The sequence below is a fragment of the Malaclemys terrapin genome, chromosome 1, assembly GCF_027887155.1.
Source record: "Malaclemys terrapin pileata isolate rMalTer1 chromosome 1, rMalTer1.hap1, whole genome shotgun sequence".
Taxonomy (NCBI): domain Eukaryota; kingdom Metazoa; phylum Chordata; order Testudines; family Emydidae; genus Malaclemys; species Malaclemys terrapin.
The window spans coordinates 91,031,030-91,046,648 of record NC_071505.1 but is presented as its reverse complement, the minus strand read 5'-3'; the positions used below and the strand labels follow the sequence as shown (position 1 = coordinate 91,046,648).

General features: G+C 47.0%; 1 protein-coding gene across 2 annotated transcripts in view; it reads left to right on the top strand.

The window, feature by feature from the left end:
- The first annotated feature begins 12,106 nt into the window (after positions 1–12,106).
- The window catches only part of TEF (TEF transcription factor, PAR bZIP family member), a 20,078-nt gene continuing 16,565 nt past the window's right edge, over positions 12,107–15,619 (top strand). For both annotated transcript variants that reach the window (XM_054030795.1, XM_054030805.1), the window contains exon 1: positions 12,107–12,313. In XM_054030795.1, coding sequence (XP_053886770.1) covers positions 12,211–12,313 — 103 coding nt within the window. In that variant the 5' untranslated portion in view covers positions 12,107–12,210. The remainder of the gene's footprint in view (positions 12,314–15,619) is intronic.

Genomic DNA, 15,619 nt, shown 5'->3' with positions numbered 1-15,619 from the left:
TCATTATTGCAGTCTTGAATGCAGGGGGGATACAAGCAACACGCTGTCTATGTGGAAGGCGGAGACAGAGGATGACCTACTGGTAGCCTGCCAAGCTAAACATGAGCCTGCAGGGCAAAGCTGTAGGAACAACAATCCAATGCTGTTTTAAGATGTCTATGGAGGTAGCACACAGTTTTTACAGTTGATAAGTGTCACTCTATAGAACTAGTGTAAAAACTTTGCCTGGAATACGGAGTGGAGTTCTGGTCTTCACGCTTCAGGCAAAAGCTACATAAAATACAAATCGGAGGATAGGAGGATTGGAGGACAACATGAGGAGAAAGAGCTGGAGCTAAATGTGCGGTGTCGAGAAAGGAGAACCTCCCTGGAGATCTGACCCAAAGCTATAAACTGAGCACTGAAAGAAGGGGACTCTTGTGTTCTGACGGCAGCAGGACACATGATGACTAAAGAGCAAGAAGTTCAAGTGATGACATAATGAAAATTTAACAACTGAGCAAGCCGTGATGGACTCTCAAGGCCAGGTGGTGGAGGCCCTGGTAGTGCATCACAAGCTAGATATGGAGGATGGGACTGAAAAAGGCAGTTATGTGGTGACCTTGCCCTCTCTAAAACCTGTAAACAGGGTTCCTAGCCGAGCTGCATGATCACTGATTATAGAGCAGCATCAGGCCATGATGCACCATGAACATGAAATGTCATTGTACATGTGATGCTAAACCTGTGGGCCTGCCCAAAAATTGTAACTCTTAACGCTTGGGAATTACAAGCTTGTAGCCCAGACCTTTGAAAAACAGGCTGTTAGGTACCAGATGAGTGGAACTCCTCAATAAAGCTCACCCAGGCCTGGAAGGGGAACCTCTCAGACATGACTCCTATCATGGCCACCTCATGCTCAGAAGAGGGGGAAACATTTAATATTAAAGGAACCCTGAATAACTCTTACTCCTATAGGTTCCCTCAGTCTGCAGTGACTATTAACTTTCTGGTACCTTACAGGGAGACGCTGGGAAGGGGTAGATAGCCATGTGTTGCTAGAACTAAACACCTGGTAACCACATGCACCCAATACTGCTTGTGCAGTAGAACTGGAAATCCCTGATTGCGTGGAGCGTGTGGGTGACTGCACCAGTTTTCATAAGCTGAACAGCATCAGGCCCAATGAGACTATCAATAGGAGACCTCTAAGGAAATGCATGGTGCTGCAGGAAGTGGTGTTAGTGACTCGTGCAGGGGTGTTTTGAGACAGTAAGGAACCAATATTTCAGAATGATGGCAGGGGAATCTGTTCAGCTGCAGGTGCCATCTTTCTTTTGAGACCTAAAAATGGAGGCCCTGACCATCTGGAGTCATCAAAAGCTGCTTTCCCTATGAGGAAGTGTTACCTCTATCTAAATTCCAGTTTGGGTAATTATGTCCTTCTGACATACATTCTCCCTACCCCCCCCCACCCCAGACAGTTTCAGTCACATAGTGTTCTTCCCTTGCTCTTCTCATTTGCATTGCTCCAGGGCACATCACCCCAGAGGCCCCTACATTTCAGTGGTGGGTGAGTGATCCAGTCTGTAAAGTGCTTTGGGATGGGGAGGGGTGAAAGGTGCTGCTAGGGAAATGTCTGCTGTAAGGTAAGATGTGAAGAAGAGCTCCAAAGCTTGTCTTTCATCAACAGAAGTTGGTCCAGAAAAAGATATTACCTTACCCAGCATGTCTCTGCTGTAACATAACTTATCTTCTTAATTTCACTGCTGGTCTCACTTATTTTTAGAGGAAGTACAAAGACCTGCCCTGAGGGAATCAGTGTCAACTGCCCTCCTTGTCTCCCCACCCCGAAGGCTTCTGCTGCTCCCTATGAGATTAATGATTTTCACTCCTTCCATTCTCCTTTAAATATAGTAGGACATGTCTACACTAAAAACAGTGGTGAGTTCAATCCTTGAGAGGGCCACTTAGGGATCTGGGGCAAAAATCAGTACTTGGTCCTGTTAGTGAAGGCAAGGGGCTGGACTCGATGACCTTTCAAGGTCCCTTCCAGTTCTATGAGATAGGTATATCTCCATATATAACAGGTTTCAGAGTAGCAGCCGTGTTAGTCTGTATCCGCAAAAAGAACAGGAGTACTTGTGGCACCTTAGAGACTAACAAATTTATTAGAGCATAAGCTTTCGTGGGCTACAGCCCACTTCTTCTCTAAGGTGCCACAAGTACTCCTGTTCTTTCTCCATATATAAAACCACTGCAGAAGCACTTCCACCAACCTAGGAGGGGCAGTGTGGAGAGCTGAGAGTCTGGTATCTCACCTCTGCTCACCAGCTCCCTACTGGGAGCCCGGCTGCCCCACTGGCTTCTGGCTCTCTGCTCCCTGCCAGTTCTCTTCTCCTCCCCACCCAACCTGCCTGCTCTCTGTTCCATGCTCCCCACCGGGAACCCGTCTGCCCCTCCCTCCACTCCCTGCTGGGAACCTGTCAGCCCTCCCAGCTTTGTGCTCACTGCCAGGAGCAGAGCAGCTGCCCAGGCCCCCTGCAGGGAGCCAGGAGCCTTGGGGAACAGCCTGGCTGGGAGCAGGGAGGACTTTGTCAATTTCACGGCTCTGTGCTGGAGCTGTTAAATTGACAAGAATGACAGCAGACAGCCGATGTAAGTAATGCAATGTCTACGCAGACACTGCATGGCCCTAACTACACTGCCATAAGCCTCTCGTGGAGGTGGAGTTATGTCGGTGTAGTGGGGCAGGCACATCAGCGGGAGCAAGGCTGTAGTGTGCACACTGACATCGTTAGGTTGACATAAGCTGCCTTATGTTGACCTAAATGTGTAGCGTAGACCAGGACTCAGTTTAGTGCAGTGATACTCAGACTGAGGCTTGTAAGCTGGAAGTGGCTCTTTGCACCACATATTAATACTGTTATTTAATTATTGAGCAATCTAATTCATTAACCAATCAGGATGCTTTTACTATGTTCAAAAAAAGAACAGGAGTATTTGTGGCACCTTGGAGACTAACAAATTCTAAGGTGCCACAAGTACTCCTGTTCTTCTTTTTGCGGATACAGACTAACACGGCTGCTACTCTGAAACCTTTTACTATGTTATTAACCAATTGTAGCTGATAAAATAATAATACTTGGTCATTTTGCTGTGGAGAATTACTGTTTAAATATAGTACTATAGTGGATGAAACAATTCACACTACTCTGGCTCTTTTGGGTAATGTTGATTGCTAATTTGGCTCCTGAACCACTGAGGTCTGTGTATCACTGGTTTAGTGCATCTATGTAGTTTCCAAGCACTGGTCACTAGCAGGGGTGCTTCAAGCAAAGGGCTCCTTGTGAGAATTCACCTTTGGCACTTCTTAAGTTTGGCTCCACTCGGGCACCCAGATGTTTCATAACAACTGAAGAAATACAGACACAGCCCAAGATCTGCCTGTGTGTGCCTGGCAGGAAAGAGCACTTGTGGTGACACTCTGGCCCCAGCAAGCTTGCTCACGTTCCCCGCCCACTCTCTTTGATTCCCAGGGGGTGGCAGCTCACAAGGGATGGCCATGTGCGTGCAGAGCTGTGGTGAAGCCAGCTGCCACGTGAGCTCTCCCAGAGGGGGAGGGGGCACAATTTTGACTTGAAGCAAAGCTAATTAGTTTTTGGCACAGACAGGTGTGAAAGGAATTTCTTCTGCCTCAGGCAGGAGGTGCCTCCTCTCCCCAGGTGATTCCTCTCCCCAGCACCAAAATCAGTTGCTCGTCCAACACAGGGCTCGATAAGTAAGGCCTGCTGGCTTTACACAGTTTGGGGGAAGGGAAGGAAGGTGCCAAGGACATGCTGCTGGGACTTATGAATGTTGCCCATGTGCAGTTTGGTTCCATTTAGGCTGGGACTGGGGACGGCAGGCCAAACCCATGGAGACTGTAGTAATTTTAGAGGAAGAGCTGCAGGCTCCCACATGCTGATGACGATTACAGGGGTGCCAAGCTGGGTGCTCAAATTACTGATCACAGCAGCTCCTTGCTGGGGCTACAGGGATACTGGTCACAGTGATGCCAACCTAGGATACCTGGAATGCTGCTCTAATCATTGCAGGAGGATGTCTGAGGGGAGCATTTTCTGCCCACATAAGCGAAAACCATACCTGCTTCTTTCCCTGCTAAAGTAAGGGAGTGCCTCCCCCTTCCCTTCCTCCTTCAAACAACTAGGTTGCCCTTCCCTCCCTGTCTCAAGGGAGCTGAGCTGAAACTGAACACCCACACCATGCTGTGCCCAGTGATCAAGGGAAGGGATTAAGGAGAAGCAGTCAAGCTGCTGCTGACACCAGGCACACCTCCCTGGAGCTCTTCAGAGACCTGCTGCTGGGTATTAACTCTAATTCTTTCTCCCGTGGCTGCTGTGACAGGAGCACTTTGATTAATTAGGCCGGGCCTTTCCGCTGGCTGAAGCACTGAGGTGGGAGGCCTCCCTTAGCTCCCAACTTGAGGAGATGTTTCTTTAGTGCTGGTGAAAAGGGGTGAGATTGATTGCTGGGGGCACCAAATTCTGTAGCCATAACATAGGGGCAGCACACACAGTGTCAGTGGGTAATCCCCCACAGACTACCCTGCCATGACTGCTCCCAGAAATACAGAGGAAGTTCAGAGTAAGGGTCAGCTGCCTCCTGGGCACTCCCTCATGGCCAGGGGTGCCTGGGCATTGCCCTGCTAACAATTCCTCCCCCTTTCAGGACTCTCCCATAACTTCCACATCAAAGGGACAGTCTCACCAGCTTCTTATCAGGCTTCAGTCTCCAGGCACCAGGGCTGGCTCCAGGCACCAGCCCACCAAGCTTGTGCTTGGGGCGGCACCTGGAGGGGGGTGGCGCGGTGTGGTGCTCCGGCCGCCGGCGAGAGCGGAGCCGCAGTGGGCTCACCGCCCTCCCCCGGCGCTCTGGCCACCGGGAAGAGCGGGGCCGCGACTGGGCTCGCCGCCCTCCCCACGGTGCTCTGGCCGCCAGGGAGAGCGGAGCCCCAGTCGGGCTCTCTGCTCTCCTCCTGGGGCTCTGGCCGCCAGTGGAACCGCAGCAGGCTCGCTGCCCTCCCCCCGGCGCTCCGGCCGGTTGGGGAGAGTGGCCCGCGGCTGGGCTCGGCGCCCTCTCCTGCCGTGCTCCGGGGGGGCGGGAGCCGGCCCTGCCAGACACTTCTGGCCAGGTTTTTAGTCCTCTTTCATTTTGTTAGTTCAGCAAACAAAAATTGAAAGCAACGCTACCCTGCCAGCATTGAATTCTGGCCTCAGGGTGTCTCTCCCACAGCTTCCTGCCTCTGGCAGTCTCACCAATTCTCTCAGTGCTCTTGCTACAGCTTCTCTCTCTCTCTCTCTAGCTTCCTGCTGCTCTGATAGTGGAACCACCTGATCCAACCCAGGGGTGGCTCCTTCATAATCAGGATTGGCTAGCTTTAGGCACTCAAGCCCCTATGGGAGAGGTCCCCTGTTATAGGCCTATTCAGTCCTTGGCTTCTATGCTGAGAACTAGTGCCAGTAGTCATGGGGCTTTTGCCACGTGGGCACGTACCTAAGGGCTCATCTAGATGAACTGTTAGTGCGTGGCAAGCTGGGGTGTAAATGCACAGCACACTAGTGTGCCACACACTAACTGTCCGTGTGAACCCGACTACCATGCACTGAAAATTCCCTAGTATACAGTAATCTACTCCTGTTTCATTGACTCATTTCAAAGTCACTGAACTGGGTCACTAGTGGTCTACTTGTGGAAAAACTCCACTCCCATTCTCAGATCTCTGAAAGAAGAACAGGAGTACTTGTGGCACCTTAGAGACTAACAAATGTATTAGAGCATAAGCTTTCGTGGACTACAGCCCACTTCATCGGATGCATCCGATGAAGTGGGCTGTAGTCCACGAAAGCTTATGCTCTAATACATTTGTTAGTCTCTAAGGTGCCACAAGTACTTCTGTTCTTCTTTTTGCGGATACAGACTAACACGGCTGTTACTCTGAAACCTATCAGATCTCTGAGCCATCCACCCCCCTTTGATATTTATTTTCCCTTTTAAAAAAAAAATCACATCCTGTATGATACTTGAATGAAAGATCCTCCAATCTATGGTGATATTTGTCTATAATGAGCAATATCCTCACCCAGGTAATTTAGGGTGGGGGACAGTCAGCTGCTAGGGATAGGCTGAAATTATGTCCCTACAAAGGTACTGGAGGGCAGCACAACGTGGGCATTGCACTTCAGGTTTATGTGGCAGCTATCTCACCAGCCCCCACAAGTACTGAGCTCTGCCAATATGGGTCGCCAACCCTCCAGGATTGTCCTGGAGTCTCCAGGAATTAAAGATTAATCTTTAATTAAAGATTGTAATGGGATGACACCGCCAGGAATTGGGGCTGTCGATTAATTGCAGTTAACTCATGTGATTAACTCAAAAAATTAATCACGATTAATTGCACTATTAAACAGTAGAATACCAATTGAAATTTATTAAATATTTTTGGATTTTTTTTCAATTTTTAAATATATTTATTTCAATTACAACAGAGAATACAAAGTGTACAGTGCTCACTTTATATTTTTATTGCAAATATTTGCACTTAAAATGATAAAATAAATAGTATTTTTCAATTCACCTCATACAAGTACTGTAGTGCAATCTCTTTATTGTGAAAGTGTGAACAGGCGTTCGCATGGCACTTTTGTAGCCGGCATTGCAAAGTATTTATGTGCCAGATATGCTAAACATTCGTATGCCCCTTTATGCTTCGGTCACCATTCCAGAGGACACGCTTCCATGCTGATGATGCTCATTTAAAAAAAAATACATTAATTACTTAGTGACTGAACTCCTTGGGGGAGAATTGTGTCTCCCGCTCTGTTTTACTCGTGTTCTGCCATAGATTTCATGTTATAGCAGTCTCGGATGATGACCCAGCACATGTTGTCTGTTTTAAGAACCCTTTGACAGCAGATTTGACAAAACTCAAAGAAGGTCCCAATGTGAGATTTCTAAAGATAGCTACAGCACTCGTCCCACGGTTTAAGAATCTGAAGTGCCTTCCAAAATCTGAAAGGGATGAGGTGTGGAGCATGCTCACAGAAGTCTTAAAAAGAGCAATGCTCTGATGCGGAAACTACAGAACCCAAACTACCAAAAAAAAAAATCAACCTTCTGCAGGTCGCATCTGACTCAGATGATGAAATTGAACAGGCATCAGTCCGCACTGTTTTGGATCGTTATCGAGCAGAACCTGTCATCAGCATGGACCCATGTCCTCTGGAACGGTGGTTGAAGCACGAAGAGACATATGAATCTTTAGCACATCTGGCACATAAATATCTTGCTACAACAGTGCCATGCAAACGCCTGTTCTCCCTTTCAGGTGACACTGTAAACAAGAAGTGGGCAGCATTATCTCCTGCAAATATAAACAAACTTGTTTGTCTGAGTGATTGGCTGAACAAGACGTAGGACTGAGTGGACTTATAGGCTCTAAAGTTTTACGTTGTTTTGTTTTTGAATGCAGGTTTTTTTATACATAATTCTAAGTTTGTATGTTCAACTTTAATAATAAAGAGATTGCACTACAGTATAGTGTTAGGTGAATTGAAAATTACAATTTCTTGTTTTTTACAGTGCAAATATTTGTAATCAAAAATAAATATAAAGTGAGCACTGTACACTTTGTATTCTGTATTGTAATTGAAATCAATATATTTGAAAATGTAGAAAACATCCAAAAATATTTAAATAAATGGTATTCTATTATTGTTTAACAGGGCGATTAATCGCGATTAATTTTTTTAATTGCGTGACAGCCCTCCCAGGAATACATCCAACCCAAATTGGCAACCCTACTGCCTATGCGCTTCAAGCCTGAGCCTCAGCTTCCCCTGGTGTTGCAGTCCTGAGGTCCCACACAGTTCTGCCAAATGCCCTTCACTTCTGATCTCCAGCTCTCTCTTACTTCATGAACTACTGTAATTCAGGGGTGCTGGAAGTAGGGATGCTGGGGTGTGGCAGCACCCTCTGGCTTGAAGTGGTTTCCATCATATACAGGGTTTAGTTTTGTTCAATGGCTTTCAGCACCCACACTATAAAAATTGTTCCAGCGCCCCTGCTGCAATGGGTTGGACAAAGGCCACCACTAAAGGGGGAGCTGGGATATGGCACAAACATGCTTTTTCAAAAGGTTGTGGTGAAATTTAGGTCATCAGCAGCGAAGGTGGCTCTCATCAAAAATCCCCAAAGAAGGCAAGTTCAGTCCTCTGAAGGAAGTAGGCAAAACTCCCATTGACTTCAATTGACTACCTCGCCCAATTTCTGGTTTAGACAAAGAAAAGAAGAAATATGTGGATGAGTTACGTGGAAAGGTCATTGCCTGGCCTCCAACAAACTTTTCTAATGGGAAAGTGGGGCCAACTGCCAGTGCTGGGTTTTTCCACCCTCAGGGCTTGGACCCTTGATGGAGAACGCTATGAGTCATCTTGATCCACAGGACACACGGCAGAATGATGCGAAGCCTCTGTGAGAGCAATTGTGACATTCCAAAGCAAATGACGATGCTGCAAAAATCAGTTGTCTCAGCTGAAGAAAAAATAGCATCTATTTACTAGAGGAGACAAGCTACTGGATAACCAAGTTGATTTGAACAGAGTTTTGCCTCGCCCACACAGAGGCGGAGAGATAGAAGAAGCATTAATAATAACCACTCAGGATGCTCTGCTGTACGCTTTAAGCCATTCCAACAAGCAATAAAACTCTATAGAAAAATACCTTCTAAAAATGTAGAATTAATAAAGCAAACTGAGGGGGTTGCTACTGGGAAAAAGGACCTAGCTCAGAGTAGGAATGGGTTGTAAAGGAAACAAATATGTATTTGCCATTAGTTTTATATGAAAAGCCAACTTTGCGGTGAAAGCTGTAATAGTGGGAAGAGATGTACTAAGAGAGATGTCCGGGGAAGAATATTCCACGTGTTAGGGCCCAGTGCAGTCATGCCACCATTGCATACAAATTTAAAAGGCAAGATTAACAGGCTGATTACCTTACAGCAGGTGGTGTGTGTGATCAGATACCTGTCCCGCTGAGGCTTAGGGGAATGGTTTTGCGTGTAACTCAAGCCTACACCACAGAGGGCTTTAAAACCCAGGAGTACCAGTTTAAAATTAAGCTACATCTATGTACAGCCAATATAAAGAATGCATGGCAGGCGTAATTTGATCCTGGTTGTTCAAACTGGTGAGCAAACATGCTTCCAGAGGCTGAACAAGTTGTGAATGATGGCGAAGCCCTGCTGAGAGCTCCACTCAGATGGAATTACAATAATAAACCGCACCGGAGCATGAGGGCCTGCAAGGTCAATGCAAGATAGATAAAGATGCGACCAGGACAAACTGTGCATCTGAAATAAACACTTTATTACGATGTCTGACACACAGCTTACCATAGACAAAGATAGAGCCAGTGTTTTAAACATCATTCACTATCCCAGAGCAAGCCCCCTCAACAGCAGGGGCACAAAGGAAGAGAGAACTTGTTACGATGAGTTCCCACTGCCATGATTTTTGATACCGCAGGCCTTGAAAACAAGACAGCTTGATACATCCTTCTTCTGAAATCAGCCAAGCATTTCTCCAGGGCAGGGACCACATTTACATGGTCGATGAGGCATGAACGACATAGTCTTGGCAAGAGGCCTCATTTATATGATGAACACATGGTGGGGGATACTACTTATTAGACCTTTAGTGCATATCACATAAATATCCATTACCACAGAACAGCCCCTGTTTTCTATTAATGGCTCAAACCACGGGATGGCAATTTCAGACACCAGCAACTTCCTTCTTTTGCTGAAGCAATAACCCACAGGCATTTGTTCCATAAATTACTGAGAAGTCATCTATCCCCCAAATGACTAGCTATAGCTAATCAAAAACAAATAAAAAAACATTCCTGTCCCTGACCAGTGTAGTCTCACCTTCAAAGAGAGGTTGTAGCCCATGTGGAATCAACCCAGGATGTCACTGGATGTAAAAGTGCACCTGAAACTGACTAGCCACTACCTGCTCAATCACTTTCTTTGCATGGGAATAAGTTAGACTTGGTGATAACCGGCAAGCATGTCAGTGTCAATAAAGGGGTCCCCGAGGAGGGGCAGGATTCCACATATTTGAGGATAGTCTGTCTCCTCCCTTTGTTAAACAGACATGAATAATGCCTGATAATAATGAATGGCCCCCACAGCTACTCCACTTGCCTTAAGCAACCAAGATAGACAAGGTTTGGAACCACAGTTGGTAAGTGTCAGAAAAGAACATGGGCAACCTTCTTGAGAGAGAGTCTCCCTGTAGCATACTGTAACAGCTGTGATAAGTGGAGGCTCTTGAGCTGGGGCTGTGTCAATATAAAAGAAGGGGCTGCTGGCAGGTTGTACTCCATGGAAGAATGCTGACTCCCCTTCCCCTGAATCAAAAGAGCCAGAAACTGTGTCCTTCAGGGAATTCTACAAAGCCTCTCTCCTTCCCTCTGGCCTTTTGGCAGGAGAGGGGCACAATAAAGGCCAGTATTTGTAGCTGTGATGGTGTATTTGCAGTGTGTTGTTTGACTGGTTGGCTAGCTGGTTATTTTCTGGTTTGGGGGAAGCTGCTAAGGTTTTACGTCATTAAATTTTAATTAAGAATAATGTCAAAGGCACCTCAACTGAAATTTTCAAAGCCGATTAGGGTATTTAGCTCCACAGCACCCCTAATCTCCTTTCAAAATCTCAACCCTTGAGTCCAGAAAAAGCACTTCTCCTCACACCTTTCTGTTATATATCTAAATAAATCTAACCCAGTTCATTATCACTCTGAAAAGAAACATATTATTATTGGAGAACAAAAAAAAAATCAATTTTCAAGAATCTGGATCCCAGTAAAGCAAAGCCCTTAAGCTGAACCTCACAGATGTGAGCAGTTTAATTGAAGTCAGCAGGCTACTCACGTGAGTAAATGTTCACAGGATCAGGACCTTGTGCCCATAAAATCAGCATTCAGGGATGAGGCAGCTCAGGTTCCCATTTTATCTCTGAAAAAACTTGTGGCACTTTTGAAGTCAAATTCTACATTTTTGGGGATGCAAACTTGGCCAAAATTGTGGTTGGTAAGATTACTAAGAAAAATGTCTTACATTATTAATAGGTAATAGCTTATTAAGTATAGACAGTGTACATTGTACAACATATGAAGACAGTTTCAAAGAGCCTACAAACTAAAAGATGGAGACATACACATTTTGTGTCTCTGTGTGTGTTTGTATGGTATTAGTACGTGTGTCTGCTATCAGTGTTTGAGTGCCTCTCAATGTGTGTGTTTCAATGTGAGTTTTTGCTGGATCTGTGGTCTCGATGTGTATGTGTATTTGGATCCATGTGTGTATTTGCCGTCAGTCTGTATGTATGATGTCAGTGTGCATGTGGCTCGGTATGTGCATTTACTGTTTGTGTCTCTGTGTGCATTTGCTGATAGTGTGTAATGTATACTCTTGTGTGTGTGACTGTGTGTATTTGCTGTATCTGTGTGTCTGCTGTCAATGTATGTGTGCTCTCCGTATGTGTTTGCATGCTGTATCTGTGTGCATGTGCTCTGAGTGTGTTTGTTAGCAGATGTGGGTGCTGAGTGTCTGCTCCACTGTCTCTCTGTGTGTGATTGCGTTTGCTCTCAGTGTGTGTTTAATCAGTGTGTATGTTTGACTTTCTGTCTCAGTGTGTGTGTGTGTGTGTGTGTGACTGTAGTTTCAGTGCATGTTTTCCCACTGTGTGTGTTTGCTCTCAGTGCCTGTGATGACCTGCCTCTGTGTGTGTGTTTGCACTCAGTGTGTGTGACTGGCTCTCAGTGTGTGTATTACTTGTCCGAACATCTTTCCAAGAAGCGGCTGACTTCTTTCCCAAAGTTAGGTAACAGGCCCACTTCTTTGCAGCCTGGTTGGCTGCGGCGGGTCCTATCAGCCAATCCTGCCAGGCGGCCCCGGCCCAGCCAGTCAGGAGGCCATTTCCACCAGCGGCCAGGGGGGCGGGGAGCGGGAACGAGGCGGGCTGGGCAGGGTCGGCTTGGGACAGGCTGCTGCTCTCGCTCGCTCTCATCTGCCCAGCCAATCCCGCGCCGGGCACGGCCGCAACTTCTCTCGTGACTCCCATTAGAGCCATCTGCGCTCTGCACCCACCGGGCCCCGCCAGGACACGGCATGTCCGGCTGCGACAACCTCGGCGTCCCGCCTGCCATGGACTTTCCCGAAGTGCTGAAGTCCCTGCTGGAGTACTCCTTGCCCTGGGCCGACACGCGCTCAGGTAGGCGGGGGTCCCCTCCCTGCCTGGCTCCCCCCGGCGCTTGGCTGCGCTCCCCTGGGGGTGGGGGGTGCTGGTAAGGCTGATCCCCAGCCCTAGGAAAGGGGCTCTGCTCCCAGCGAGTCTGGCGGGCTTTGCGCCGCAATAGGCGCAGGTAACCCCCCTGCATCTCGCCCTGGGCCGAGCCTCTGCCCTGTTTGTCCCGTTTCACAAGAACCGCCGAGCCTCCGGGTGTTGCTGCTGCTGCCCCCATCCCCCAGGGGCCCACGGTGGGAACGAGTCACCCAGGGGGTTGGATGTTTGTGGGGCAAACTGTGTGTCTGCTGCGGCAGGGGGTTACTAATGTAAAGCTGGGCAGGGAGCAAGACCGATGTCCCACCCTCTGAACACGTAGCCTCTTCTTTTCTGGGCTTTCCCTCTTGCTGTGTTCCTAGTACAGTCCCGCACAAACCAGATGCAAAAAACCTAGTAGGTCCCCTAGTGCAAACTCTTGTCCTTCCCGGGGCAGTGCAGGATAGATCAAGTCACCCTTCCTTGATACACTCTAAGGATTGGGGAATCGTTACACCCAGGGACCTTTCCATTTTCAGATGGGATAGTTGCACTCCCTTGCAGGCTGCTTTGTGGTTGTTTTAACTCTTTCCTGGCTGAGCAGCGTTCTAGGTGGGAGTGCACGTGGAAATGCCACGGCACACCTCAGTCATGTTTGGACATGTGCCTCCTTACCTCGCAGACTGATGTTCACTGAACTAAATGTTCTCAGGAAACTGCTGCCAGGACACAGATATGGTTCTGTGGCAGCAAAAGGGGCTAACATGGTACAGGAGAGGTGCACCAGAAAAGGCATTAATGAAAGAATCTCATAGCCCAGGAGAGAGGCTAATGGGATATAAGTGGGGGCAGGGAGGCTGGTAGTAAGTGGCTTATGGCACAGAATAAAGGCAGCTAAAAATTTAATTAGAGACAAGAGGACCTATGGCATTAGGAAGATGGGTGATGACAAAAGGATTAATGTAGCTCCCCACCTCTCTGATTGGATTCATTTTGTCAAGTCCCTGTAGCACAGTCCTTCTGTTGTTGCCTGTAAGTTCACTCCCTCCCTTGCTGGGACCCTGTACAATAACCAGACTGTTTTATACTATGGGGCTGGATGGCTGGTCCTGGACGTGTTTCTGAGATATCCAGTGCCATGGTGAAAACCTGACTGAGAGGGGCGGGTGCAGTTGTGGCAGAGCAAGGAAAGCAGTGTTACTAGTGCAAGTCCTGGATGTTGCTCTGGCCAAGGTTGGATTAAGTAAATTCCTTAGATCCTTGGTATCCAGATTCAGCAGAGTGAAGCAACTGGTTGGAATCCATCTAACCTAGAAGAACTGGGAAGAATTTGTTGATGGGGCTAGAGAGGAAATTGGATTATTGATTGTTATGATTATTGGAGGGAAGCATTTAGTCTTAATTGGACATGACTTTCTTTGGCTGCATGGGGGCATGGTATCATGACAACTCCCTCCCTTTGCCTGGGGACCTCCCTGCACATTCCCTAAGTCTCCTTTACTTAGTTCCCTCTTAGTACACCTCCCTGCCAGAGCCAGCCTCTCCAACCCCCTTTTTCAGGGACCAGGTCTGTCATCACACATACACACCCCTTCTCCATTTTACATACACTCTGCTATCCTGCAGCAACTCTCCTAGTGGTGCTGATTGCACACACACACTCTACCTGGTCATCGGCTCCTTATTACATATCCTCCCGCCACATCAGAGCTGTGCTTCTCCTCACCCCCTTTGGAGTTGAATTCCACATCACAAGCTTCCCAGTGTAAAAGCTAAGCCCCCTCAGGATTCCCATCTTGCATGTTCCAATTCTTAGTACCAGTGTTAGGGGGCTTTTTCCTTCACCCTCTCAATTCCCTAGTCCTTCTCGCATGAACAGAGAGCAACAATACCTGAAGTCCAAAGGCGCAAACAACTTGATGTTTATTGGGGTGAACTTCCAGCAAGCATGATTCCAGTTTCCTTCCTCAGTGTCCCCCTTCCCAGCTCTGACACCACAGAGCCATCCCTGTTCCCATTCCCCCCCTTATTTCCTGACTGACTGCAGACAATATAGTAAAACTTGAGTTCTGCTTAGCTATACCTTAACCAATCATTTTACTGAAATTTAACTAACCAATCCTAACATACTGTAACATGGTTATTTAACCAATTATATTCCACCACCTTAATTGTTTACACCCAACAAAATTAATTATACAGCAGACAGAAACAATTACAGAACCAGAGACCATGCAAATAAACATACAAAACAATACAGAAGTGAGGATTTCACAACTACATCTATACAGACATAAGGGTTTTCCAGCTGTGTCTATTGATAAGTAAGTTTTTGCCAGACAGAAAACTATCAAACTAAATTTCCTTTTACATGTTCTAGGCTCTTTCCTTTCTCTGGAGGTGATAGGAATACAATTCTGTCCTGATATTCCTAACAGCCCAATAGCACCTTATTTCCATGTGACTAGTTTGGAATGTGAGGATGTGACCGGTCACTTCTCAGCTTATGGCTACCTCTGCTGCATAGCCAAAGGCCTTACTTAGCCTAAGAACAGGGCCTCAGACTGTCACAGTACGAGAAGGCCCTTTAACAGACAGACAGTGATTTTGATTCTTTCTTTTATACCTCTATAACTAGCTAAGTGATAATACACCTAAATTCTTAAAGTATAGGCCTTTACAGACAGACCTGAATATCTATATCCTAACAACGAGAGCTAAAGAGAATTACATTTGCAAAATCTAAATAAAGCAGCAGGGTGCAGCTGATGTTGCAGTTTCCAGTGACCTACTGCATCCATCCACTTTATTCCATTGGTGACTAGACTCTGAGTGTCTAATCCCAGGAAGAGTCCAAGGAAACGTTCCCAAACCAGCCTCTCATATCACTGTCTGAGGAAGAGCCAGCAGAGTGCATTGTGCAGGATCCCACAAGAAGCTCCCTGCGAACTCCTGTTAAGGCCTATGCAAAAAATCATCTTTGTGTAAATTAAACACTCCCTGTGCACAGACACATGCCTATGACTGTACAAAGCTAATCCTAATGTTCAGCATCTGCTAAACTCATCTGGGAGTAAGTCAGGGAACAAGGTCAGCCTTAGGCACAAGCACTGCACCGCCACCAAACCAGCTTCCACTTTTGGGGCCTAGAGGTGAGGGAGACACTGTTGGTCTAAATCACTGCCTCAGTACTGTAGTTCAGATTCCTTACAGATCATAAAACCAGCCTTGCCAGGGAAACTGCAGTCTTGAACAAAA